A 27,186-nucleotide genomic window follows, 5' to 3' on the forward strand; every position below is an offset into this window, starting at 1 on the left:
GTGTATATAAACCACAATTTCTTTATCCATTCATCAGTTGATGGACATACTCAGTAGGTTCTGTTTTAGTTTTGTTGATTGTTTCCTCTGATTCTGTTTCTGCTATTTTGATGTGGTCCCAATAGTTTATTTTGCTTTTGTCATTGTCAGAGAAATTATTGCCTGTGCTCTCTTCTAGGATTTTTAGGGTTTCAGGTCCCACATTTAGATCCCTAATCCATTTTGAGTTATTTTTGTTTAGGGTCCAGTTTCATTCTCCATCTTGTTTCTTTGTACTGTTCTTTAATGTTATGTATTATGTGGTTTAGTATATGCTTATAGTATAAAAAGTCATATAGAACAGAGGAATGTAAAAAAAAGAAAAAAAAAAAAAGGTAATCTGCCTCTGGCTTCCAATTCCACTACCCTGGGGAGGTCTGTGGACTAGTGTACAATTTGGAAAATTTTTATCTTAGTGATATTCAAGTCTATCTTAGAGCTAACCCTCTACTTCCCCCTACTTAATTCCTGCTTTGTGTTTTTGAAGGCATAGATCAGCTGTCACTTGTAAAGCCACAGCCTTTTATTCCTCAGAACTTAAATTTTAGTACTTTTTACATTAGATTCTAAAAGATTTGCTTCATGTCTGTAACTACTCTCCTACACGTGGGAGCTCCTTCAGGAAAAGGCAGGGATTGTGTCTTAGGCCCTAGCCTCTCCAAAGTCAGTGACTAAGACACTGTAGGTACTCAGTAAATGTTAAGAATGAATAAATGGCCTCTCAGTTTCCAGGATGGCATCCACTGTAACTGATACGCTGCGTAAAATGGTCCACATACAACAGATGGTATATGGTGAGAATAATTTTTTCAAAGTTCTCGAAAAAAATGTCACAGTATTCTTAATTGATGAAAACAGAACAATAACATTGGAATAAATTTTAAAAAATTGATCTAGAACTTCAGTGAGAAAAAGCAGATTTAGTTGAGAGATGAAATGGGCAGCCTAGGGGTTTGGCGAAGACTTGTGGAAGCACATTTGACTATTACTGATGTTAAGTCTGGTAATGATTTTTAAATTTCATCTAGTTTTATGTCATCATGTGGTTTTAATAAATTTATATTTATTCGTAATGTGTCACTAGCATTTCACTTATTTCACTATTATTCTGATCCTTTAAAAAGGTCTCAGACAACTTGGAGTGATTTTTCAGAATCATAATTGGGAGGTAAAAGAGGAAGAACTGAGGAGCAGAGCTTATATCGTATTTCCTGGGTGTGGGACTGAGGGATACTCAGGAGAGAGGTGGTGCTTTGGTTGAAACACTTCTTTCTTTCTTTTTTTTTTTTTTTAATTTATTTTTTAAAGTTTATTTTTATTTTTGAGAGAGACAAAAACAGCATGAGTAGGGGAGGGACAGAGAGAGAAGGAGAGAGAGAATCCCAAGCAGGCTCTGTGCCATCAGCACAGAGATGTGGGACTTGAACTCAGGAAACCTCAGGAAACCATGAGATCATCACCTGATCCGAAACCAGGAGTCGGAGGCTTAACTGACTGAGCCACCCAGGCGTCCCAAAACACTTCTTTATTATTACCACCAGGTGGCACCACTGGCCCAGGGTGACTAGGTTTCTGCCCAGAATGAGAAGGGAAGGTTTTGAGAGCCCATCGCTGTGGGGGTAACATAGAGGGGTTTGCAGGTGTGTGTGTGTCAGAGGGAGGTACATGTATACCCTTTTCCCCTCTAGTCTAGAGCTTTTGGTAAACTGAATGTGTATAAGGCAGGGAATGAAGTACATGAAGAATTTAAACTTTTATTATCTTATCTGATAATTTTTATTGTTTTTCTTTTTTTCTTTCTATGCCTGTAGTTCCTTCAGAAACAGGTAACATTTTTCTGACAGCCTCTTTGTATTCTTGCATCTTGCTTTTATAATGCTTATGTTTCTTACAATAGAGGGTAATGGAAAATTAATATACTCTCACATGACATTGGAAAAATCTGCATGCAAATTGCCACAGTTGCGATTAGATTATAGACAATTAATTTTCCAAACTTTGCAGAAATCCTGGCTACAACATTTTACTATTTAATACCAACATTGTTTTTTCAAAAATCCAAACATGGGCGCCTGAGTGGCTCACAGTTAGTCAGGTGTCTGACTCTTGATTTTGGGTCAGGTTATGATCTCACAGTTGTGAGATTGAGCCCCGCCATCAAGCTCTGCTCTGTGTGTGAAGCCTGCTTGAGATTCTGTCTCTCCCTTTCCCTCTGCCCCTTTCCTGCTTGCAGCTGTGCACGCATGCACGCACTGTCTCAAAAAATCCAAACATTGAATTTTCAGAATTTACAGTATTAGATACTGTTCACAGTGTAGAATGAAATATCCAGGCCTTGCCTCCTTGTAGCTGATAATAATAGAGTGTTGGCCTGAAATATGGTGTTTATGACCAGGGTTTTCCCCAGTATCCTAACACTATAGCTTCATTTTTGTGCTCTCTACTTCTGTTCATCTTTTTTACATCTTCCTCTAAACTCTTTACTCGTCTTTAAAAAGGGACTTTCTGTGGTGCCTGGGTGGGTTTTTTTTTTTTTTAATGTTTATTTTTGAGGGGGAGAGAGAGAGAGAGAGAGACCGAGTGTGAACAGGGAAGGGGCAGAAGGAGAGGGAGACAGGATCTGAAGTAGGCTCTAGGCTTTGAGCTGTCTGCACAGAGCCTGACGCAGGGCTCGAACCCATGAACTATGAGATCTTGACCTGAGCCGAAGTTGGATGCTTTACCGACTCTTGAGTTTGGCTCATGTCATGGTCTCCTGATTCGTGAGTTGGAGCCCATGTTGGGATCTGCCCTGACTGTGGGGAGCCTGCTTGGGATTCTCCCTCCCTCTCCCTCTCTCTAGATCTCCCCTGCCCCTGCCCTGCTCACAGGTTCACTCTGTCTCAGATAAACAAACCTTAAATAAAAAAGGACTTTCTTTTGAGGAGGATTTAAAAGCAAGAAATATCAGTATTAAGAGAAACACAACTTTTGTGTTTCCTTTTCCCCCTTTCTGCCTTGAAAGAAAACTGTCATGCTAAGTAACAACATGCGAGTAGTTTACTCCTTTTACATGATCGGTAAACAGAAGATTTAAGATAACAATACAGTATTGAAAAAAATCGGTTACTTATTAATGGACTCTTAATACAGCCTAAAATTGTGATCAGCAGATTAAAACTTGGTTCAGTGAAGTGTTAGATGCTTGCTTTTCCACATTGGGTCCTTTTTGGTTTTGTGTAGGATAATACTGATAAGAACACATTTATCAATTTGAGGACAGCTTGACTCAGTCCTTGTCTTTCCTGAACACTTTGACAGACACACACGTGCACTTCCGTGAGAATAAGTCCATTTATGTGGTTCTGTAAAAATATCTCTTGCTGCTTTGAGCTTTAATTTCTTGAATAAAAAGAGTATCATCTTCAATTCTGGGTTGCCATGTAAGTAAATGCTTTATGCACTGAAGCAGATGCCTTTCAGAAAACTAGTGTAATTAAAACATGAATAGGATCAGCAGTATAAGTTAATAATCGTAATAATCGTATTGCTTACTGCAAAACAGGACATGACTGGCTTGAATTTTCCTGTATTATAGTTTTCTGTTCTGTTTTTGCGAGAAAATAGGGAATTTCAGTAAGTTCAGGAAGTTATGACATTCTCTTGAAGTTTTACTGGCAAAATTAATTTTTACCAAGAATTCGTGCAACCATAAGGTGATATAGAATATGGCTTGTATCAGGTGAATGTCACGTAAGGCCAAGTTTTTGGGACCATTAGTGTCTTCCATCTGAAGGTGTCATTATGAGGACAGCAACATTCTGTTAGACCCTCTTAGAGAGCTTTTCCAAGGTGCGCTCATCTTCTGGTGGATGCTCTGTCCCACTCCTAGCTAAGGCGTGCTGTTGTTGGGATCCCCCCCGTTATGCTCTTAGCTCTTGTAATTGCTAGTAATAGGAGCTACGCTGCTGGAAGAGCTGGCAGCTAAGCCCACAGGTGCAGTTATGCTTTTATTTCCTGGTGTGCACGCACACACACCCATCCATCCCTAGTTTGGGATGAGAGGAGGTAAGAGCTAGTAGTGACACTGGGCTTGTAGTGCCATGCCTAAATTGGCTGGCTCGAATTTCTTTGGAATCACCTTGCCCACTGGGGAGCCAATGACCGTTATAGAAATCGTACCAAATAAAAAAAATTCCTCTGGAATTTTCTCTTTTAAGAGACACCGCTGTTGATACTTCCTTTTCCAACTCCTTGGTGGCAGCTTATAGTAAGGGTGAAGGCGTAGTGACTGGGAGCTAGTATCTTCTAGCAGAAAAGTGTGATTCCCTAGCCCTGTGCTAGGTGATAACCCTGTGGGCCCAGCCATTTAAGCGCAAGCCTGTATCTTCAAAGCATTTCCCCATACTATTGTTGCCCAAGTAGACTTTTACTTACCTGGTCCTAACACCTATCTAGAGAAAAATTTTCTTCACTGGACAGCAGCTACTAGATATTTCCTGTCAGCTGAGCATAGTAATGCTCTCACAAGCTAGTGCTCCTCATTAACATTAGTCAGAGGAGGAGAGAGCACAAAGAGTGAGAAAGTGTTGGTGGGAAGTCCAGGTACATAGGCCTGCCACCTGAACCTTCTGGGGATAGGTGACACTGTGGGGCCTGAATTTTGTAACAGAGTTACAGGGAAAAATGGATTCTGTGAAGGGTTTGGCTTCAGTTACTAATGGCAAAAGTATGTTAGGATATTGCCCTCTGCATGTAGACTTGGATTCAGAAGTTAAAATATCTTCATATGTTTGGCTGCAGCTCTGAGATTGTATCTAATTAATGGATCCATTAAACAAAAATCCTACTTCAGGTTGGATTGATAGAGATCTTCTGGATCACTTCTGAAACACAAAGTACAGTAATTATTTTTAATATAATGACTTGTGTGAATACCTTAAAACATACTTCATATGGCTTAAAATTATTTGGGAACATACCTTCACTGAAAGTTTTTTGAAGATGATGGTATTAGAAGCATTACATCTCTGAAAGCATACCATTAATGCTATTCTTTCTATTTCATAATTACTTTTCACATACCTCTTTGTTGATAATGTATGTATGTATTAGTGTAGCCTGTTGTCTGGCTGTATGATCTTTCAACTAAGTCCATCTTCTGCAGACGCTTTTACTGACTCTGCTATCAGTGCTAAAGTGAATGGTGAACACAAAGAGAAGGACCTGGAGCCCTGGGATGCAGGTGAACTCACTACCAGTGAGGAACTGGAGGCTTTGGAAAACGACGTAGTAAGTAAAATCTTTTTGCTTAGTATCAGACTGTGGTCATGTCATGTGATATGGTGTGACCTCCTATCATTTAGTTTTAATTGAAGTATATTGTCATCATTGTAGCGAAGGTATTTAAAGCAGCAGTTTTTTTTGTCTAAACAGAGACTTCTCCCCACACTTAGGAATTATTTCTATGTTTTTAAAGTAAATCATAACAAGCAACTTACAAATTTAAATTGGGAAGCATGGGAAACTGGAAATACTGGCATGTTTTGCTTTGAAAGCTTTACAGAAGAAGGCAGCCTAAGAAAGGGGTGTCTTAATTGTTGACTTTACCTAGAGGTGAGGTCAAAGTATGACTCTTAGGCTTCTTGTCTGAGGAAGAGGTACTCACTATTGAGATACGTAGTGAGTTTACATAGTTATCTATAGACATTGGGATTAGAAGACTTTAACTTTTTTTTTGAGAGTTTAAGTTTTTTTTTTAATTTTTTTTTTAAAGTTTATTCATTTTTGAGAGAGAGAGAGAGAGAGACAGAGCATGAGCAGGGGAGGGGTAGAGAGAGAGGGAGACACAGAATCCGAAGTAGGCTCCAGGCTCCAAGCTGTCAGCACAGAGCCTGACGCGGGGCTCGAACTCAAAAACCGTGAGATCATGACCTGAGCTGAAGTCGGACGCTCAACCGACTGCGCCACCCAGGTGCCCCATAGTTGTTTTTTTTTAAGTTTTAAGCGCAGAGCCTGACACAGGGCTCAAGCTCATGAACCATGGGATCATGATCTGAGCTGAAATCAAGAGTTGGACACTCAACCACCTGAGCCACCTAGGCGCCCCAGAAGACTTTTACTATTTACTGGATATCCTTCTGCACAGTTTAGATTTTTTATCTGGAACATACACTACTTACGCAGTTTTAAAGCCTCTATATGTAACTGATCTCCAGCCCACATATGTTAGCCTCAAGCAGTTGCTTGATTGGTGGTATTACAGAATAGTCATGCCTGGAGTAGCACAGAAGGACCCAAGATTGATGGGTGCCTTCAGAGGCAAGCTTTAGTATTAAAGTTGCCATCAGAAATACTGGGATGATGCTGTGTCCTCTTTCTGAGATGGATAAGGATTATGCACTCTATTTTGTCCCTTTACACCATTCAGACTTTAAACGTTGAAGGGGTTGCAACATTAGTGAAATGACTATCTAGGCATTAATATTCACTAGTGAAGATTCTTGCAGCCTCTGTCCCCAGTTGGTTGATTCTTACAGATTAAAGAATGCAGGCTAGCTTTTGAGAGTGGTAGTTTCCTCATAGAAGTGTAGAGTTATCTACACTGAGGTTACAGGTTAGCATACTGAGCCCTTTGCTCAGGACCCATAGAAGCTGTTAATGTTGAGACCAGTTCTAAAACCCAGCTCTTGTGACTTTGCACAGTGATTGTGTGTTTACTCTCTCATGCTGCTGTCTCTTCGAGCATACCCAGGGAAAAGGGGAGGATGGCCAGGATCTGGTACCATGCTCACACCTTGAATTAGGGATGCAGCAGTGAAAGCTTTGGCTTATTCCCTTCTTCCCCCGAAACTCTGGAAGTATTTTTGGCTATCAGAAAGCATCCTTTATCCCTCGTAGATCTCATGATCAGTCAACTCAAGAAGGTCTCAGGTATTTGCCCTATAGAAAGATGGCTGTTAAGGAGTAGGGAAAGAATTCTGACCTGAATGCTTATGTTTTATGAAGTAACCTGAAATGTTCTAAACTTTTACAAATATTGTCTGAAATAATTGTTTTATATAGTCATTTGCCACTTTGTAAGGGGTGATATATAGAAGAAAAATTTTTTCTTAAAACGTTTTTAAAGAAAGTTTTTGCCTGTTTTTTAATTAGCTAGATTTTGCTGTTATATATGATAGTGTTAATGTAGGATATTAATTGTACTTAAAGAAGAGAAATACTTTGTCATTTTGAAAAATGAACTTTATTTTCTTCTAGTCTAATGGATGGGATCCCAATGATATGTTTCGATATAATGAAGAAAATTATGGTGTAGTGTCTACATATGATAGCAGTTTATCTTCATATACGTAAGTTTAGAAAATTGACTTTTTTGAGCGAATTTGTCTTTGATTTTCATCAGCTTATGTTAGCATGTTGAATAAATAAATATTTGTGTTGGATTTTAGTTTAAACAATTATGTGAAAGAATTAATCCTGTCACTACCTAGGCTGATAAATTCTCATTAAAACGGAATACATTTAGTTTACATATAACCTAATTTTATGCTCTAGATAATTTTTTTTTTAAAGCTGTAAAAACTCTGAATTTGCAAGTATAGATGTTATGGGGCAGTAGTCAATTTAACCAGTTTTGGAAATGTTACATTCCTCCAGGGAAACGTGAAACCGAAAAAAAAGCTAATTTTGATTTATACATAAGTAGATCAGTGTAATTCTTTTATAGTTTTACCCATATTTCAAGCTCTCAACTTTCTTTTTTTTTTTTTTTAATTTTTTTCAACGTTTATTTATTTTTGGGACAGAGAGAGACAGAGCATGAACGGGGGAGGGGCAGAGAGAGAGGGAGACACAGAATCGGAAACAGGCTCCAGGCTCTGAGCCATCAGCCCAGAGCCCGACGCGGGGCTCAAACTCCCGGACCGCAAGATCGTGACCTGGCTGAAGTCGGACGCTTAACCGACTGCGCCACCCAGGCGCCCCTCTCAACTTTCTTAATAGTGTTTTGGGACAGTTCTATAAACTGATTTTAAAATACTCACTTTGCTTTTTCTTTTCCTCACGTTTCAGGGTACCCTTAGAAAGGGATAACTCAGAAGAATTTTTAAAACGAGAAGCAAGGGCAAACCAGTTAGCAGAAGAAATTGAATCAAGTGCCCAGTACAAAGCCCGAGTGGCCCTGGAAAATGATGATAGGAGTGAAGAAGAAAAATACACAGCAGTTCAGAGAAATTCGAGTGAACGTGAGGGCCACGGCATAAACACTAGGTATTTAAAGGAAATCATGATGCAGTATTTTGGATACACAACTCAAGGTCTGTGTGAGAAGGTGTATTATTATTATTATATTTCATCTTCCTTTAATATAGCTTAGGTAGAGAATGCAAGTGGAATTGGTTTAAGATTCTGTTAGAGAAAAGATTATAGTAATTTTGGAAAATATTTTTTGAGCATCGAGCTTTACGAAGCCAAGTGTTGGAAATACAGTGATGAGCAAACCAAGGTTTGGAAGAGCTGCTTAAAACACAGTGATCAGATAGGGGTGGGGGTGCACAGAGCATAGTAACAGATCGCTAGGATTTGCTAGATTAGAGGTGTGTTCAAAGTATTAAGAATATCCAGAGTGAGGATGGCCTACCATGTAACTGTGGAGTCCGAGAACGCGTCACAGAGGAGGTGATGTTATGTGATAAGATAGTACATGTGTCTACTGCCCAGAGAGAAGTATGAGAGGGGCATTCCTTGCATGGTGAAAAGACACGTGAAAGAACCTAGCCAGCTGGGGACGAAGCTGGTTATTTTGTACGTCTGGAATACAGGGTGCTGTTGGGGGTGCAGTGTTGGCATCTGGTGATAGGAACTGAGGTAGTGAAGGACTTTGTGTCATGTTAAAGAGCACCCTGTAGGCAGGGGATGGTGTGAATGAACTCTGGGACATTTGAGAGTTGGTTGAAACAGGGAGACAAGTTAGTGTATTGAAATTGTTCAAGTGTGAGAACTTGGTAACCACCTAGGCCAGGGCTGGCGATAGAAAGGTTAGAAAAACCAGTTGACCCTAAGGTTTATTTGATAACTAAGTTGATTGATGTTTGTACTGGTAAAACATAGAGCAAGTGTGAGGGGAGATAGAGTGAGCTTATTTGTTCAATTTATTGCAGTTGAGGGGCTCGCAAGCCTTAGATAGATTTAATTCGTAAACACGTGTTGAGAACCATCTGCTACATACCTGATAGAATAAGATGTAAATTCTTGAAGACACAACTTAGAGTCTGAAGATTGGAATTAAAGTGTTGTTCAGTGGGAGATTTTGAGACTGTGGAACTGGCAGTGTGGATTTTAGGATTCGTCAGTATTGCTGGTATTGAATGAAAATCCAATGACTAGCCACAGACCAAGAGGAAACAAAATAGACAAGGACACAGAAAAATAGACAAGGACAAAATAGACAAGGACACAGAAAGTTTCAAGAAGACAGACCACATTTGATATCAGAATCCGCCGTCTAGAGGCCAAGTAGGATAAGAATGAATACACTTGTTAAACTTTTTTGCTTAGGAGGAGAATCTGAGAGAAAAGGAAAGGCTAGAGGCTAGACCTGAGGGTAACATGGAAGAATAGGGGTGTTTGGGAGTGAGGCAGTTTGGTTTAGTGTTTAACCTTTTTATAACAAGCATTCACTTCTGCCTAAATTACTTTTCAATTTGTTTCATTGGCCTGATATCTATTAGGATAAAATGATTTAGAGGATCTCTCATTTTCAGGGAAAATAAATATATTCCTCCTGGACAAAGAAACAGAGAAGTCATATCCTGGGGAAGTGGGAGACAGAATTCACCGCGTATGGGCCAGCCTGGATCGGGCTCCATGCCGTCAAGATCCACCTCTCACACTTCAGATTTCAACCCGAATTCTGGTTCAGACCAAAGAGTAGTTAATGGAGGCAAGTATTTTGACCAAATTTGTCAATGTCAGTGATCAGATACATAGTTTTCTAAGTATTTAAGTTTAGCATAATTGGTAAGAGCATGCACACCTTCAGTGATTTCTGTGGAGTAGTTTTTACTTTAAAACTATTTAAAATTTGCTTTTGTGGATATCAAATTAGTAAAATTTGTATAAGTCTTTGGCATATACCGTATTTAGTATGATGAGATTCTCACATGTTATCATAAAGTGCTAAATTTAGCCAAAGATACTCAGTTGGCCAAAAAACACTCCACGTATAAAGAAATTGGAAACTTTGGGTAGGTTCTCAATTTTTTAAAACCCTGGATGATAAAATGATTTAGACACAGTTTATATGGAAAATCCTAGTCTGTGTGAAACACTCAGTGGTTAATACAGGTTCATTTTCGTAAACTGTTTATACATTTATATTCTGCTTACTTCAAGAAAGGATTTGAGGTAACTTGCTGTACAAGACATGACCAAGAGTCATGTGAAGAAGGTGAAGAAAGAAATGTGCTTAAATAAATGATAAGAACAACTCTTAGTTTAAGGATGGATATTATAGTTTAGCAGAAGTAAAGTGAAGGAGACTTGCATCTTTAGCAAGAAGATATTTTTCCGCTCTACCTCTAAATCCTAGGTTGTGGATCTTCCGTGTGAGTCTGGGATACTGGACAGCAGTGTTTTAGGCCACAGGGAAATATAATAGCAATACTACTTTACTCACCCGGGGAACAAAGTAGACGTTCAGTTTAAGGTATTCAAGTTTGGAAAGCTAAAACGGAAAGTAGAGAACACTGAGTTTCCAATTTCAGTTGTTTCTGTTGAGTCTTTCTCCAGAATTCCTCTCCAAATAAACACTCTTGAGTATTTTCTGTACTTAGTATTGGGGGTGAAATTTCTTTGCTCACTGAGTAAAGAATTTTAGTTGTTTATGAACAGAATTTCCAAGTAAAAAACCTGAAGGGGGCTAGGAAATGTATGATACTCAAGTGTGTGGAACCCTATGGAGAGGAGACCTGGACTGTTTCCTAAGATTAAGGTAAGTGCTGTGTGCTATGTAATGTTACACATTAGCTGTATCTTTACCTGTGCCTGTCCCTCAGTGTCACTTTATTTGGTGATGACTGCTCTGTAGTTGCATTGTTTATTAAGCAGTCTCTTAAATAAGTGTTTACTGCATAAATTATTTAGCAGGTCCCCCTTCTTTTTTCTAATTTGTTAAGATTGGAATGTTTTCTTGAAAAGGCAATGAATATTAACCTTTGTCACTCCTGTGACTCAAAAAATAGTAGTAATGGTTTATTTCTACTTAAAATGGACTTGCTTGATGAGATTTCAAACTGAGTCTTCAAGTATAAACTAGATGAAAATCACAGATGGTTATAAAAAAAACAGCATTTTTAATGGGATATAATAGCTGCTGCTTATTTTCATGTTTCAAAAGCTAAAACTAATATAGTAAATAATCTTATTTTCCTGAGTTTTGTGATTTATTGTGTGAAATTATCTAGTTTATGTTATATTCCTTTTAATGATTGATTACTGAGAAACAGTTATAGAACCAGGATTAATAGGCAGAAAGTCTTAACTGTCTTCTTCAATAGTATGTGTAGATCCTAATTAACCCTTTGGGAACGTGTGTTCATTTAAAGAGACTTAATTTTAAGGAGGTTAAAGTAAAATGTGAATTTATGTCAGTTAAGTTATGCTAAAACTTATCACAAATCAAATGACTGTCCTCAAAGGGTTAAAATGTACAAGAAATCATTTTTGTCATTTTACTTTTTTTTCTGTTTACTTTTTTCCCTCATTTTTTTCTTTAGTTTTTATACTTTCCTTCATATCATTTGTTCTGTCAGGTGTTCCCTGGCCATCGCCTTGCCCATCTCCTTCCTCTCGCCCACCTTCTCGCTACCAGTCAGGTCCCAACTCTCTTCCACCTCGGGCAGCCACCCCTACACGGCCGCCCTCCAGGCCCCCCTCGCGGCCATCCAGACCCCCGTCTCACCCCTCTGCTCATGGTTCTCCAGCTCCTGTCTCTACTATGCCTAAACGCATGTCTTCAGAAGGTACAATACCACAATTTGTTCATGTTTTTGTTTGTCTTTGTTTAACTCCTATGTGAGTTTATAATTACAAAATAGTTTCCTCTTCATTATTTAATAACCTATAATTTCCGTGTTTTAACTTTAGTTTATTAAAACTATTTCTATTAACCTTTTTTTCATGAGAAATGTGGTAAATACTGTGTGAAGCAATGAACTGTCCTGGATTGTAAGAATGAGGCTTTAATCTCTGCCTGGTAATGATGCTCTTTTACAGCCCCAGAAGGTCTACTCCAGGTTTCTGTCCCTCTCAATATGCAATGTAAACAGTGGCTAATGATAAACAGTGAACTTTCTTTACCCAGTCTTGGCCTTACTGTAGAAGCTATCATAAAAAATACAATAATGATAAAAAAGAACCTATTATTTTACAGTTACTTGGCCAGGGTACTAGTGAACCTACCTGTTGGCCATAGGCAGGAATGGTGGTTTAGAGGTCCTTTTTGAGAGGGACAGTCCATGTAGTTGCCTTCGTGTGTTTACTCTTAGATTATAATATGGAGATTGGTCTTATGTTTGGGGGATTTAAGAAAATTAGCGTCATAATATTTTCTAGTGAAAGTCTAATCTGGAAGAAGTCCTTGATCTAAGATAAAGTTGTTAATAAAAACCATGTGCCCTTGTCAAAAACAAAACAAAACAAACCTGTAGTTTTCATGCAATATTTGATGCTATACCCTCTGTTGCTATGTAGCAAATACATGGAGGTATTGTAGGAAGGTCACATTTTAATATAAATGCAGTGCATATGTTAAAGACCTGTTTTCTGAATAACTCCTTTTGATGTTTATTTCAGAGTATTTGTGTTAGAATTTTGATCTGCTTTGTTCATTAAAATCGCAGTTGATACAGTTACTGTTGAGACTAATACAGTTTTCTGGCAGTGCTTCCCTGGAGAAAACTATGTTGGCTGCTTTTTAATAAACTGTTGCCATCTAGGCAAGACGGAGGTCATGGGATCTTGACTAAAGTAGCTAACCTTGAACAGCATGTTGCACTGATTTTCAAGGTGACTTCCTTGCACAAAAGTGCCTGTAATGGTGGCCACTAAACAAGAAGTTAAATTCTATTGAAGTATTTGTTGGGATGCATTGTTTAAGTAAAAACAGGACTCACTAGTGAGTACGTACATCTTCACCACAGTAAATTGTCAGGACTGCTTATGGACTGACTATTCAGGCAGAAGTACACCCTCTGCATATTGAGAGGCTGCTACATTATCCAATTTTTCTTTTTAACTAATTTCAATTAAACTGTTTTCCAGTCATGTAGTTAGATGACACTGAAGCATTTTTAAAGTGTGAACTTCACAAGTAAAACCACTAAATATTAAATACAATGGTTTTGTGTATTTAGTATAGGAGAGTACATTTTGTTTCTGTATTTTATGTATTATCAAAAAGAATGAATTTTTTTGCAAGTTAAGAGTTTGATTTCATTGCGCTATACCAATTAGCTTTCTTGTTCTTTTTCTCTAAATGGGTGTAAAAAATATATATATAGATACACAGTTACCCAATTCGTAATTCAATTTTTTTTATGTAAATCACTTCTCCAGTTGAAAACTATGATATATAACATTAACATTTCTTTTTAACATTGTGTCCATGGGTAAATTCCTACTGAGAACACAAGTTTGTTTGACATTCTAAAGAGTTCAACAGCAAGGTGAGGGTGAAGATTGGCTTTGACATCAACAGTGAGTTTTACTGAGTGTTAGCACTGTCTGGCTTCTCTACTGAGAGCAAGTCTGTCTACTGTTTTCACCTGATTGTTTTGTTCCACTGCAGAGTAGACTTTTTAGAAATAGAAATCACAAATGGGTTGACAGAATTAACGACCTAGAATTTTGACAATTTATATAGTGCAAAATTTCTTCTCCAAATGTCAATTATTCTAGTGTTTCATGTCTTTTCAGTAGAATTTTCAGCTCATAGCCTGGTTAAGTATGAGAAACTGCTTACAGGTGAAGACTGCTTTAAGGCATGGCTTGTAAAATTTATTACCATGGCAGAAGAGGTAGATAAACTAAGATTTTATAGAAATTTAAGAAAGGTGTGTAGATATGTTTCCATAGTATAAAAGCATATAGGGATCAGTAGTCTTTTATTTAAATTTTTTTTTCTGATTTTAGAAGTAATACAGAAAATTTGAGGGGAAAAGCTAAAAGTGTGTGGTAAAATAAAACTTAGGTAACCATAACTTCTGTTAACATTTTATTGTTTTTATTTTTATATGCCTACAAGTAATGGATATAGATTAAACAAATTGCCAAAAGTCTTTGAAAAGTTATGACATCTCTTTGATTTCTTATGTCAGCTTCATCCCTCCCTTCCTTTAAAAATAAAGGGAAATAATATAAAATTTATTTATAAAACCTTATGGCATTCCACAAAATAATTCTGAAAGAATATGGCCAAAAATATGTTGTTTTGTTTTTGTTTTTGTTCATTCTTTTATAACCAAGGAGAAAGTAGAGAGAGAGAGGTGTGTGTGTGTGTGTGTGTGTGTGTGTGTGTGTGTGTGAGTGAGTGAGTGAGTGAGTGAGTGAATGGGGTATATGTGTTTAGCAGAAAAGTTGTACTGATGGACGTTGTATCATTTATGTGATGTTCACTATTCCTTTCTTAGGGCCTCCGAGGATGTCCCCAAAGGCCCAGCGACACCCTCGAAATCACAGAGTTTCTGCTGGGAGGGGTTCCATTTCCAGTGGCCTAGAATTTGTATCCCATACTCCACCAAGTGAAGCAGCTGCTCCTCCAGCAGCAAGGACCAGTCCTGCGGGGGGCACATGGTCATCAGTGGTCAGCGGGGGTAGGTAACACTTGGCTTGGAACATAATGACAGTGTTCATTTTGTAATTCTGCATGTAAAAAGGGCTCCACCACTCACTATATGTTAGAGCAAAACATGTGATCATTCTGAGTTTCAGTTTTGTCAATGGGTTAATTTCTGCCTGTTCTACTTTATGGACTTGTGATAAGATTCATATGAGATTTGTAAGTATGAACATAATTCATAGTTTTATAAAGTACCACTCAAATATAAAGCAAATACAGTATGAGGGACCATATTTCCTATCTTCTTAGCAGTTTTGTCCACAGATTCATTCCACAAACATCTGGGCTCACCGTGCTATGTGTTTCTAAAGTTAAAGAAAAATTTTTTTCTAACGTTTACTTATTTTTGAGAGAGAGAGAGAGACAGAGAGTATGTGAGCCGAAGAGGGGCAGAGAGAGAGAGGGAGACACAGAATCCAAAGCAGGCTCCAGGCTCCATGCTGTCAGCACAGAGCCCGATGCAGGGCATGAACTCACAAACTGCGAGATCATGACCTTAGCCGAAGTTGGCACTTAACTGACTGAGCCCCGCAGGCGCCTGCTTTGTGTTTTAATAGCATGTGTATATGGCACTAATTTCTGATTGTATTTCCCTTATGAAGAATATCAAACATAACTCAAGGGTCCCAAGTTTTATCTGTGATTAGCTTGAGGAATGTGCTGACAGCAGTTATAAAATTATAAAAAATACACTTTGATAAGAACTTACAGTTAATTTAATGTTTGCTTCCATAACTGTGGAGAGTTAGAGCACGCAGCGATAGAGGTTTTTTGTTTTGTTTTTGTTTTTGTTTTTATCATCTATCTTAATCAGCACATAGAATCTTTAAAAGAAAAAAGATCTTGGGGCACCTGGGTGGCTCAATTGGTTGAGCCCCTGACTTCGGCTCAGGTCATGATCTCGCAGTCCGGGAGTTTGGGCCCCTCGTTGGGCTCTGTGCTGACAACCCTTGATTGAGCCTGGATCCTGCTTGATTCTGTGTCTCCCTCTCTCTCTGCCCCTCCCCCACTCGTGCTCTGTCTGTCTGTCTGTCTCTCTCTCTCTTTCTCTGTCAAAAATAAACATTTAGGGGCGCCTGGGTGGCGCAGTCGGTTAAGCGTCCGACTTCAGCCAGGTCACGATCTCGCGGTCCGTGAGTTCGAGCCCTGCGTCAGGCTCTGGGCTGATGGCTCAGAGCCTGGAGCCTGTTTCCGATTCTGTGTCTCCCTCTCTCTCTGCCCCTCCCCCGTTCATGCTCTGTCTCTCTCTCTCTCTCTGTCCCAAAAATAAATAAACGTTGAAAAAAAAAATTAAAAAAAAAAATAAACATTTAAAAATTTTTTAAAAGAAAAAAGATCTTTATTTTAAAAAAATGTTTTAAGTTTATTTATTTTGAGAGAGACAGCACAAGTGGAGGAGGGGCAAGGGGGAGGGGAGAGAATCCCAAACAGGTTTCATGCCAACAGCACAGAGTCCAGTGCGGGGCTTGAACTGACAAAACCATAAGATCATGACCTGAGCTGAAACCCAAGAGTCAGATGCTTAACTGAATGAGCCACCCAAGTGCCCCCAAGAAAAAAGATGTTTAAACTTAACCAGAAAGATCTCCAAACTCTGCTGAATGCTTTAGTTGATATATATTGCGCAGAATCATGTATGTATAATTTTATTGTAAATTCCCTTGTACTTCTGTTTTCTTCCTTGATCTTTAAAGAAAACCAAAAGAAATTAGATTTTAGATCTTAGAAATTAGATATTAATTAGGATAATCTAGTTAGAAATTAGATAGTAGTTATTAGAAGGAAATGATTCATTTAACAAGAGAATGGAAGGTCTAGAAACCTGTTTCTTCTGTTGTACCATTAATTATTTGACATTACTTAGAATCTGGAGATGAATTTGAGAGTAACAACATGATTATAGAAGTGAAACAATAAAAACTGTTGTTACATTTATACGCAGAATAGTGTTACAGGTTTGTTTTTTTATACTTACCAGAAAATTGACAGTTGTTGAAGTTTCCTTCCATGATCCTATGACTTCAAAATGTAAAGAACAACTAGAGTGAAGCGAATTGAACCATTTTCCCTAAATCTTTGAATCTGAGTTCTACAAATAAGTTTATAATGGAACAGGAAACTATTAGATGCTTACTTGAGCTCAAGTGGAGTATGAATCCCAGCATGAATTACCTTCCTCTTTTGGCTAAATTGGTTCCCCAATTTTCTTAGTTATTGCAAAGTGGCTCTTGAAGAGGCAAAAAAAGAACATACAGGATTGGCTGCAAGCTGCCAAAAGGTGTTTGAGTTTATTATTTGAAGGAGGAACAAATAAGCCCATTTCTTTGGGACCTCTACCCCATTATTAAAGAGACCTCTCACTTCATCTTAAAAAGTAGTGTTTATCTTGTCTTAGAATTCCAGGATCTAACGTAATTTAAAGTACTTCCTTTTAGAATTAATATATTTACTTACAAGGAAAAACTACATTTGTACTTAGGTATTAATAATTGTTGTCATTCTTCAGATACTTGTGTTCTCAGTCACCACCACGATTCCTTAAGACTTCTGAAAAGAAAACAGAGTGATGGGATAAAGAGTAATTGGGATGGTGGTCAAATTAAGACTATTTTACCTGTATTTTCAAAGAAGCCTCTTTGAGGAAGTGACATTTGAGCTGAGAATTTAATGTATAACTTTTATCTTTCTTCTAGTTCCAAGATTATCCCCTAAAACTCACAGACCCAGGTCTCCCAGACAGAACAGTATTGGAAATACTCCTCCTGGGCCAGTTCTTGGTTCTCCCCAAGCTGGTATTATTCCAGCTGAAGCTGTTGCTATGCCTGTTCCAGCTGCATCTCCCACGCCTGCCAGTCCTGCATCCAATAGAGCTGTTACCCCATCTATTGAGGGTATGTAAGAAAGGGCTTCCAGCTCCAAAATGTCATTTGTGAGGTTCAGTGTTAGAGTTTAATGTTCATTGTATGAAAAATGCGATGTCCATTCATAGGTATATATTTGAGTATACATTTAAAATTTTACATAAATGGAGTTGTTTAAGTAATACTACTAATTTCATAAATGTTATTCTTGAATGTCTGTTAACAGGGCTGACATTCTTGGGTAGTAGCTATTAATATAAATAAACTTACTGGTGTTTGATAGGTCTGCAAAGGAGAAAAGCTTGTGGTTAAATGGAAATGTTTTTTCCCAAAAACTATAGTAAATAAAAATTGTTGAATATTTTCCCATTTTACTTTTTTTTTTTTTTTTTAATGTATTTTTTTTTTTAGCTAAGGATTCCAGGCTTCAAGATCAGAGGCAGAATTCTCCTGCAGGGAATAAAGAAAATATGAAGCCCAGTGAAACATCACCTAGCTTCTCAAAGACTGAAAATAAAGGTTAGAGCTTTAAAAAGTCTTCCTGTATAACTTGGAAATAGGAAGGATATGTCTGATCTCATGCCAAATACAGATTGTTTTTGGTCAACACTTTTTCTTAGGATTGTGTGTATTTAAATGCATGAATTGACCAATGTCAAAATCTGTGATTAATATATTGAATAAAAACTTATTTTCATTTCTAGTATCTCCTCCTAAAAGGATTTTAAGTTAAAGATTTGCAGTAAATCTGTATTTAACTGTTCCACATTTCACAGGTATATCCCCAATTGTTTCTGAACATAGAAAACAGATTGATGACTTAAAGAAGTTTAAGAATGATTTTAGGGTAAGTGTTACTATTGATTAATGAGTTAGGATTTTAATGTCCTAAGAATTTTTATATCCTTCATTTACAAAATATATGCACACCCAGAAACCTCGAATGATGTGTGTAGAAAGCTAAGCATTCTTCAAGTTGTCTTTGCCTATGCTTTTAAGTAGGTAACTAAAATCATGTACTATGATAAGAACTAAACAGATATCAAATGAAAGAGAATATAATTGTGACATTTGAAGCCATCATAACATAAGTTATTATTTGGTGTTCATTTGATTACATTATTCAACGAAGAGTAGAGCAAAGCTGAGGCATTAATTACCTGATGTGGCGAGTGGATGATGGACTGGACCTCAGTGTTCTTAGGTAGTTGCAGATTTATACTTTGTGCACAAATGTATTGTGATAGAAATCTTTCTCTAAAAACCATTTCTCTGTCTTAGGTCTTGTTAACATACTCTAATCTCTCCTGGATGACCATTGCATTCTTTTCTACAGCCTTTACCATAGTAATACATTTTGCATTTCAAGTCATATTTTGAGACCAACTCAGGAGGTCATCTTGAAACTTAGCTCCTTAGAGGGAAAAGATCTGATTATTAGCCTTAGAAAAAAATGGCTGTCTTAAGAGATGAATCAATCAGGGGCGCCTGGGTGGCTCAGTCAGTTAAGCGTCCGACTTTGGCTCAGGTCACGATCTCACAGTTCATGGGTTTGAGCCCCACATCCGGCTCTGTGCTGACAGCTCAGAGCCTGGAACCTGTCTCACATTCTGTGTCTCCCTTTGTCTCTGCCTCTCCCCCACTCGTGCTCTGTCCCTCTCTCTCAAAAATAAAAATAATAAAAACATTTTTAAGAAATTACAAAGAGATGAGTCAAATCAAAAGGCAGCCTTTTCCTAGCTTGTGTTGGCTTCCTAAAAATTAATAAATTTTTGCTGATAGCTTAATTTTTATTGTCACCATTCAAAATATTACATATCATATTTTATTACAATTTATTCAGCTTTAATGCTGTTAATAGGTGTGAATTTTAATTTTTTAAGCTATAGTTAATGCATGGACGGGACACCAAGAATTATGACTGAATGCCCAGATATGTGGTTTAGTATGTCATGCCCTCCAACACAATTAAAGCCCTCCTGTGTACTTGGCTACCTCAGCTGCATCCTCCTGCCAGAGGGAAGGGTTTCTTTCCAGTGCAGTTCTTGATACTGTGTCATTGAGTAGATTCCTGAAGAAGAGAGGATACTATTTTGCATGATCTTCCGTTTGTTATGAATTGAGCTCATGCTATAGGAATTGCCCATTTCCTTAGCATTTTTTACAGTCAGACATTCAGGTCCCTTCTTACTTGAATTTAATTTATTATGTTATGAAGGAAAAAACATTTTTACTTTGGAGCATATGAGTTTGTACATTTCTTGTAGCAGTTATATTGAGGTATAATTTACATGTTATACAATTTAGCCATACAAAGTGTACAATTCAGTGGGTTTTAGCATATTCACAGTTGTACAACCATCACCACACTTAATTTTAGAACATTTTTCTTCGCCCCAAAAAGAAACCCCATAGCTCTTAGCAGTCACTCTTTTGCTTTAAACCCCCACCCCAACCCCCCACCTTTCCCTAGGTCCTGAACAGTTTACTTTCTGTCTCTATACGGTTGCCAGTTGTAGACATTTCATATGAATGGAATCATGTAATATGTGGCCTTTTGTGTCCGGCTTCTTTCACTTAGCGTAATGTTTTCAAAGCTCATCCATGTTGCACCATTTAGAAGTACTTCATTGGTTTTACGGATAAATACTATTCCATTGTATGGATATACCACATTTCATTTATCCATCAGTTGATGTCTCTTTCAGTTATTCCCACGTTTTGACTATTATAAATAATGCTGCTATGAACAGTAGTGTAGTTATATTTTCATTTCTCTTGGCTATAGATACCTACGACTGGAATTCCTGGGTCCTGTGGTAACTCTGTCTTTAGCCTGTGGAGGAAAACTTCCAGACTGTTTGCCAAAGCAACTGTACTGTTTTGCATTTCCACCAGCAGTATATGATGTTTTCTGATTCTCTACATCCTTACCAACACTTGTTATTGTCTTTGTTATTAGAGCCATCCTTGTGGTATCTCATTGCGGTTTTGATCTGCATTTCTCTGATGGCTGATGATGTTGAGCATCTTTTTATGTGCTCATTGGCCATTTGTAGATCTTTTTTTAGAGAAATGTCTATTCATTTTAAAAACTGAGTTGTCTTATTATCAAGTTGTGAGAGTTTTTTTATGTGTTCTGTGTACAGGTCTCACATCAGATACACGGTTTCTAAATTTCTTCTACCAGCTGGTCTTTTCACTTTCTTGATGTTGACCCTTGAAGCTTGAAAACTTTTGATTTTGTTGAAGTCTACTTTATCTTCCTTTTCTTTTATTGCATGTGATTTTGGTGTCATATCTTAGAAACTTTGGCTTAATCCATAGTCATAAAGATTTATTTTTATTTTCTTCTAAGAGTTTCATTTGAGGCTGTGATCTCTTTTGAGTAATTTTTTAATATTGTGTGAGGTAGGCTTCCAGATTTATTTTGCATGTTGCTCTCGCTTGTCTCAGCACCTCCTCTTAAAAGGGTACTGAATTGAATAATCTTTGTCCCCTTGTGGAAGCTCCGTTACTGGAGTCTGAACTCTCCTCCATGACATCTATATGTCTCTCTTTACCACAGTGTCTCTAGAGTTAGTATATTTTTAAATAGCCTACAACTTCATTTAGTAGAAAACATTACGTAACGTTCTTGTACTATTAGATCACAACTTCCTGCAATCTTTAACACTTGACTCTTAAATTCCAGGTAGTTGTAAGATTAGCATTCTATGTCTTTAGGACTTCTAATCTTACTTCTGTTGGGGGCCTGAATAAGTGTGAATGTATTATTACGTCTCTTACAAGTAACTTTCTGGTCCATAAGTGAATACTGGAAAGCAAGGAAATAGTATTAAGAATGTTTGAGAGTAAGCTTATAATTTCCTAAAGGTAAAATAGCGTTATTAGTTTACATTTATTATTTCCTATGTGTCATACACATAGTGCTTGTGTGATAAATCCTTTAGTGTCCTAACATCCCTTTGAAGTAGGTTCTATTCTTTGAGGCAAAGACAAGTTAAATAATTTGCCCAGAGTCACATGGCTAGTTAAAAGAAAGGCCTGGCCATCTGTGTGTTCAAGTTTCTAGTAGTGCATTGGACAGTATCTAATGCATAGTGTGTCCTACATAGTGCATAGTGTCCTGCATACCTGCATGTCCTGCATAGTGTTCTGTGAATGAATCATCAGAGCCATCCTCATGACATGCACTTGGCCTTGAACTGTGGTGGTTCACAAACATCTATAGTCTTTCATTGAGACAGAATTAGGAGTACCCTGTGGTTTTGTTTTTTCTGTTCATTTTCCTTGACACCCATCTGCAGGATCTAATGTAGCTGTGTGCAGGTTGCTGATAGCTTTATTTGTGTAAGAATTGCTAGTAATTTGATCTGTTACAGATTAATGGTACGAGGTTTGGAGGTGAGTAGACTATCTGGTTTGAATCTTGCCTTTACAAAACCATAAGTATGACATTGAAACATGTTATCTGCTTCTCTGAAGCTGAAATGGAATTATTGTAGAACAGATTTCATAGTGTTCTTACAAGAATTAAATGAGATGCTACCTGTAGTGTTTAACATAGTACATGACCCACAGTGTCTATTCAGTAAATATTAATTCCTATTAGCAAAGTAAAGATGATCGAGAATTTTACTGTCAATCAGTATTTTCTTGTTCTCTAAGTCACATAAGAATTTCAGTTTTCCCATTAAATGTTTATACTGCCCAAAGCAACTTATAGATTCAGTGTAGTCCCTGTCAAAATACCAGTGGCATTTTTCACAGAAACAGAATAAACAATCCTAAAAATTGTTTGTTACTACAATAGATTTCAAATGGCCAAAGCAATCTTGAGAAAGAAGAAGAAAGCTGGAGGCATTCCTGATTTCAAACTATGTATAAAGCTGCAGTAATAAAGAATGTTACTGATGTAAAAACAGCCATATGGGTCAGTTATAGAAATAGAGAGCCCAGAAGTAAACCCATGCATATATGGTGAACTAATTTATGACAGGAGCCAAGAATATAGAATGGGGAAGGGACAGTCTCATCCATAAATGGTATTGGGAAGACTGGACTGTCTAACACTATACCCAAAAATTAATTCAAAATAGATTAAAGACTTGAACATAAAACTCCTAGAAGAGGGGCGCCTGGGTGACTCAGTCGGTTAAGCATCTGACTTCAGCTCAGGTCATGATCTCTCGGTTTCGTGGGTTTGAGACCCGTGTCGGGCTCTGTGCTGACAGCTGGGAGCCTGGAGCCTGCTTCAGATTCTGTGTTTCCCTTTCTCTCAGTCCCTCCCTGACTCATGCTCTCTGTCTCTCAAAAATAAGTGAAAACAAACAAGCCAGAAAACCTCCTAGAAGACTTCGGCATAAGCTCCTTTACATTGGCAGTGGTGGGCAGCAATATTTTTTGATTTGACATCAAAAGCAAAAGTAACGAGCAAAAATAACACACGGCAAAGGAAACCAACAAAATGAAAAGGAAACCTACTGCATGTAGGAAATATTTGCAAATCACATAACTGATACGGAATTAATATCCAGCATGCATAAAGAATTCCTACAACTCAGTAGCAAAAGAACAAGGAAACTGATTTTAAAATGGCAGAGGGTCTAAATAAACACTTTTCCAAAGAAGACACCGATAGCCAACAGGTCCATGAACAGGTGCTCACCACCAGTCACCAGGGAAGTGGGAATCAAAACCACAATGAAGTATCCCCTCACTCTTTTAGAATGGCTATTACCAAGAAGATAAGAAGGTAACAAATGCTGACCAAGATGTGCACCTTTTGTGGAAACATAAGTTGGTTCAGCCACTAAGGAAACAGTTTAGAAGTTCTTCAAAAATAAAAATTAAAAATAGAACTACCATATGATCTAGCAATTTCACTTCTGGGTAATTATACAAGGAAATGAAGATACTAGCTGAAAAAGATAGCTGCGCCCCCATGTTCATTGCGGCATTATTTACCATAGTCAAGACGTGGAAGCAACCTAGGTGTCCATCAGTGGATGCACGGATAAAGAAAATTGTGTATATATGTAAGGACACACAGATACACATGTATTTTTATATAACATATACACAAATGTGCACATGCACACACGTTATGTAACAGAGTATTCAGCCATAAAAAGGAAAGAGATCCTGTCATTTGCCATGACCATGGGTGGACCTTGAGGGCATTATGCTAAGTGAAATGTCAGACAAAGACAAATAATTGCATAATCTCACTTGTGTGTAAAATCATAAAGAAAGAAAAGAAAAAAAACTCATACAGGTTGATGGTTGCCATAGGCCAGGGGGCAGTGAAATGGGGAATGGGGTCAAAAGGTACAAACGTCCAGTTATAAAATAACAGTAACATCAGGAGATGTAATGTTCAGTATGGTGACTACAGTCAGTAATACTGTATTGTATTTGATTGAAAGTTGCTAAAAGAGCTGATTTTTTTTTTTTTTTAATTTAAAAAAAAATTTTTTTTTTTTTAACATTTATTTATTTTTGAGACAGGAGAGACAGAGCATGAACGGGGGAGGGTCAGAGAGAGGGAGACACAGAATCTGAAACAGGCTCCAGGCTCTGAGCTGTCAGCACAGGGCCCGACGCGGGGCTCGAACTCACGGACCGCGAGATCATGACCTGAGCTGAAGTCGGCCGCTTAACCAACTGAGCCACCCAGGCGCCCCTGATCTTTTTTTTTTTTTTAATATTTATTTATTTTGAGAGAGACAGTGTGAGTGGGGGAGGGGCAGAGACAGACAGACACGCACGCGCGCGCGCGCGCGCACACACACACACACACGCGCGCGCACACACACACACACGCGCACACACACACACAGAATCCAAAGCAGGCTCTAAGCTCTGAGCTGTCAGCACAGAGCCTGATGTGGGGCTCGAACTCGTGAACTGCAAGATCATGACCTGAGCTGAAGTCGGACACTTAATTGACTGAGTCACCCAGGTGTCCCTAAAAGAGTTAATCTTAAAAGTTCTTGTCATAAGAGAAAAAAAATTGTAACTGCATTTAACGGCTGTTAACTAGACATACTGAATTTGCAGTATATACATATATTGAAGGAATATGGTGTACATCTGAAACTGATACAACGTTATACATTAACTATAGTTCAATAAAAGATAAAGTTCAATTTTGGGGAAAAAGTCTTCAGTTTTCACTTAGGTTTACTTACTATACTGCAGGTAGGAAATACAGCAGAATGCTCAAAAGTATGAATTGTGCCTTAGTTTGCCCATTTGTAAGGTAGTGATAATAGTGTCTATATCACATAGGTCTGTTGTAACAGCTAAATGAATGAGTTTGTAAATCATTTAGAACAGTATTTTAGATAGATTTTCCTTTATACAAATACGACAACAGAAGTCTTATTTTTGCCTCAGAGACTCTTAGAAATACTCAAAGAATCTTATGCAGTATACAGTTGGTCTGTTATGTTGGTAGCCTCTACTAAAGATTTATGTGAACAAATGGTGGCTTAAACATTAAGTGCCTATATTGTGGCTTAAATTGCCACCGGGTGCAAATAAATGTTCCTATCACCTTTTGCCCTGAGCTGCTTGTGGACTTTATAACTCTATTGGTGATGCAGTGAAGCTTGAGATGCATAATGCTGCGTGCCAAGCCTCAGGAGTGAGACTTTGACATTTGTTTGCCCGTCTCGAGGCTTGAGACATAGTTTGTGTCTGTTCAGCCTTGCAGTCCCTTCTTGGTGCTTGGAGTGGCTGCTTATATTCTCCTTGCCTCTTCAGCTTTTTAGGTGGTGCCTTTTTCCTTCTTTTTTTCTTGTTATTTCCTTCATCTATTTCTCTCTCTTTTCTTTGGAGTATGGCATCTTAAATCATCTTGGGACGGTGGTAGCATTGTTTTCTTCTGGCTGGCAAACTTAAAAACCTCAGCAACTATTTCATTGACATCTTTTGTCTCCTGCTTTTCTTCATGGTACTTGTATTTTGCAGTTTCCTTCTTTACAAGTTAGAAGGTCTAACTGACCAACATGTCTAGTCCAGTGTCCCTTTGAATCCACCTACTTCTGGCTTCCCAGCCCACTACTTCTTGAGTCCAGGCCCAGGACTTAGTCCAGCCTCCATAACGGTCGCTGTATATGCTCACTTGGCTCCCTCCATTTCATTTTCCGCAAGACTACTGTGTTCATCTTTGTGAACTACAAATCTGCTCAGTACTAAACCTCTTTAAAATTCTTCAGTGACTGCTCATTTTCCTGAGAATTAAAAGCTAGAGTCCTTAACGTAGCTTTCAAGTTCGTTTATCATCTTGTCCCTCTTGGGTGAGTTTGCCATTTCTTTACCCACGCATTTGTGCTTCAGCCAGTAGTGCTTTTCTGTTTCACAGTGTGGAGCCGTCTTCTTCTCTTCCCTTGGATTTTTAAGCATGTTGTTTCTTTAGCTTAGACAATTCCATTTTCCACACTACTACTCCCCGCCCTCCCCCTTCCCCCCCACCAAATCTTTTCTACCTTAGACTCGATGACTTTCACTGAAGAACCTTTCTCTATAAGTTGCTTTTCCTGTAGGATCCCATAGCATTTACCACATTTTGTTAAGTATCTGGTCTCACCCAGGTGATGGGCTGTTCGAGGATAGGAGGTCTTCCGTGTTTTCCATACCGAGCAGGCACAATTTCTGACACAGGGAAGGCAGGAAGTAAGTATTTAACTTTTGAGTTTAGGACGTTGGAGTGCTTCGATGACTATGGTTGTGTTGCATAGACATTGTGTTCTGCTATTACTGCTTTATAATAAAAACATTCTTAAAGTAATGAAAAAAGCCTTATTCGGTATATCTCAAGCTTACAAATATTAGTTTGCTTATACTCATGGAGAAAATTCATTATAAAGTTATTTAAAATATTTAAGCATAATTATTTCCTTTATTTAGTTACAGCCAAGTTCTACTTCTGAATCTATGGATCAACTGCTAAACAAAAATAGAGAGGGAGAAAAATCAAGAGATTTGGTCAAAGACAAAATTGAACCAAATGCTAAGGATTCTTTCGTTGAAAATAGCAGCAGCAATTGCACCAGCGGCAGCAGCAAACCGAGCAGTCCCAGCATTTCCCCTTCAGTCCTCAGTAATGCGGAGCACAAGAGGGGACCTGAGGTCACATCCCAAGGGGTTCAGACTTCCAGTCCGGGATGCAAACAAGATAAAGATGATAAAGAGGAGAAGAAAGATGCAGCTGAGTGAGTAGACCTCGAATTGAGCACATCCTGTTACTTGCTTAAATGTTTCTTAAAGGGTACAGGGCCCTTCAGCTCGAGAATCTGTCTGGACATTTGGACCTGTTTTGTAGGTGGACCTCAAGTTACAAACAGCTGGGCTAAACCAGTGATGTCTTAAGTAAATCAGGTCTTTGCACTCTGCACT

The 27,186-nt window shown here is 38.1% G+C and overlaps 1 protein-coding gene across 18 annotated transcripts in view; it reads left to right on the plus strand.

Moving 5' to 3' along the window:
- ATXN2 (ataxin 2) overlaps nt 1-27,186 on the plus strand; it is a 146,813-nt gene that overhangs the window by 60,446 nt on the left and 59,181 nt on the right. For 11 of the 18 annotated variants that reach the window (XR_005781110.1, XR_005781103.1, XR_005781099.1 and 8 more), the window contains exons 6-16: nt 1,851-1,865; nt 5,186-5,310; nt 7,279-7,370; nt 8,092-8,289; nt 9,783-9,961; nt 11,796-12,041; nt 14,709-14,891; nt 17,611-17,808; nt 18,190-18,297; nt 18,555-18,625; nt 26,698-27,002. Coding sequence is in view for 6 of the 18 variants with exons in the window: in XM_040443870.1 (XP_040299804.1) it covers nt 1,851-1,865; nt 5,186-5,310; nt 7,279-7,370; nt 8,092-8,289; nt 9,783-9,961; nt 11,796-12,041; nt 14,709-14,891; nt 17,611-17,808; nt 18,190-18,297; nt 18,555-18,625; nt 26,698-27,002 (1,720 nt within the window). In the remaining 12 variants the exon portion in view is untranslated. The remainder of the gene's footprint in view (nt 1-1,850; nt 1,866-5,185; nt 5,311-7,278; nt 7,371-8,091; nt 8,290-9,782; nt 9,962-11,795; nt 12,042-14,708; nt 14,892-17,610; nt 17,809-18,189; nt 18,298-18,554; nt 18,626-26,697; nt 27,003-27,186) is intronic. The other 7 variants (XR_005781108.1, XM_040443872.1, XM_040443873.1 and 4 more) reach the window with 4 other exon arrangements.

The sequence above is a fragment of the Herpailurus yagouaroundi genome, unplaced genomic scaffold, assembly GCF_014898765.1.
Source record: "Herpailurus yagouaroundi ecotype Mexico unplaced genomic scaffold, PumYag 191, whole genome shotgun sequence".
NCBI lineage: Eukaryota > Metazoa > Chordata > Mammalia > Carnivora > Felidae > Herpailurus > Herpailurus yagouaroundi.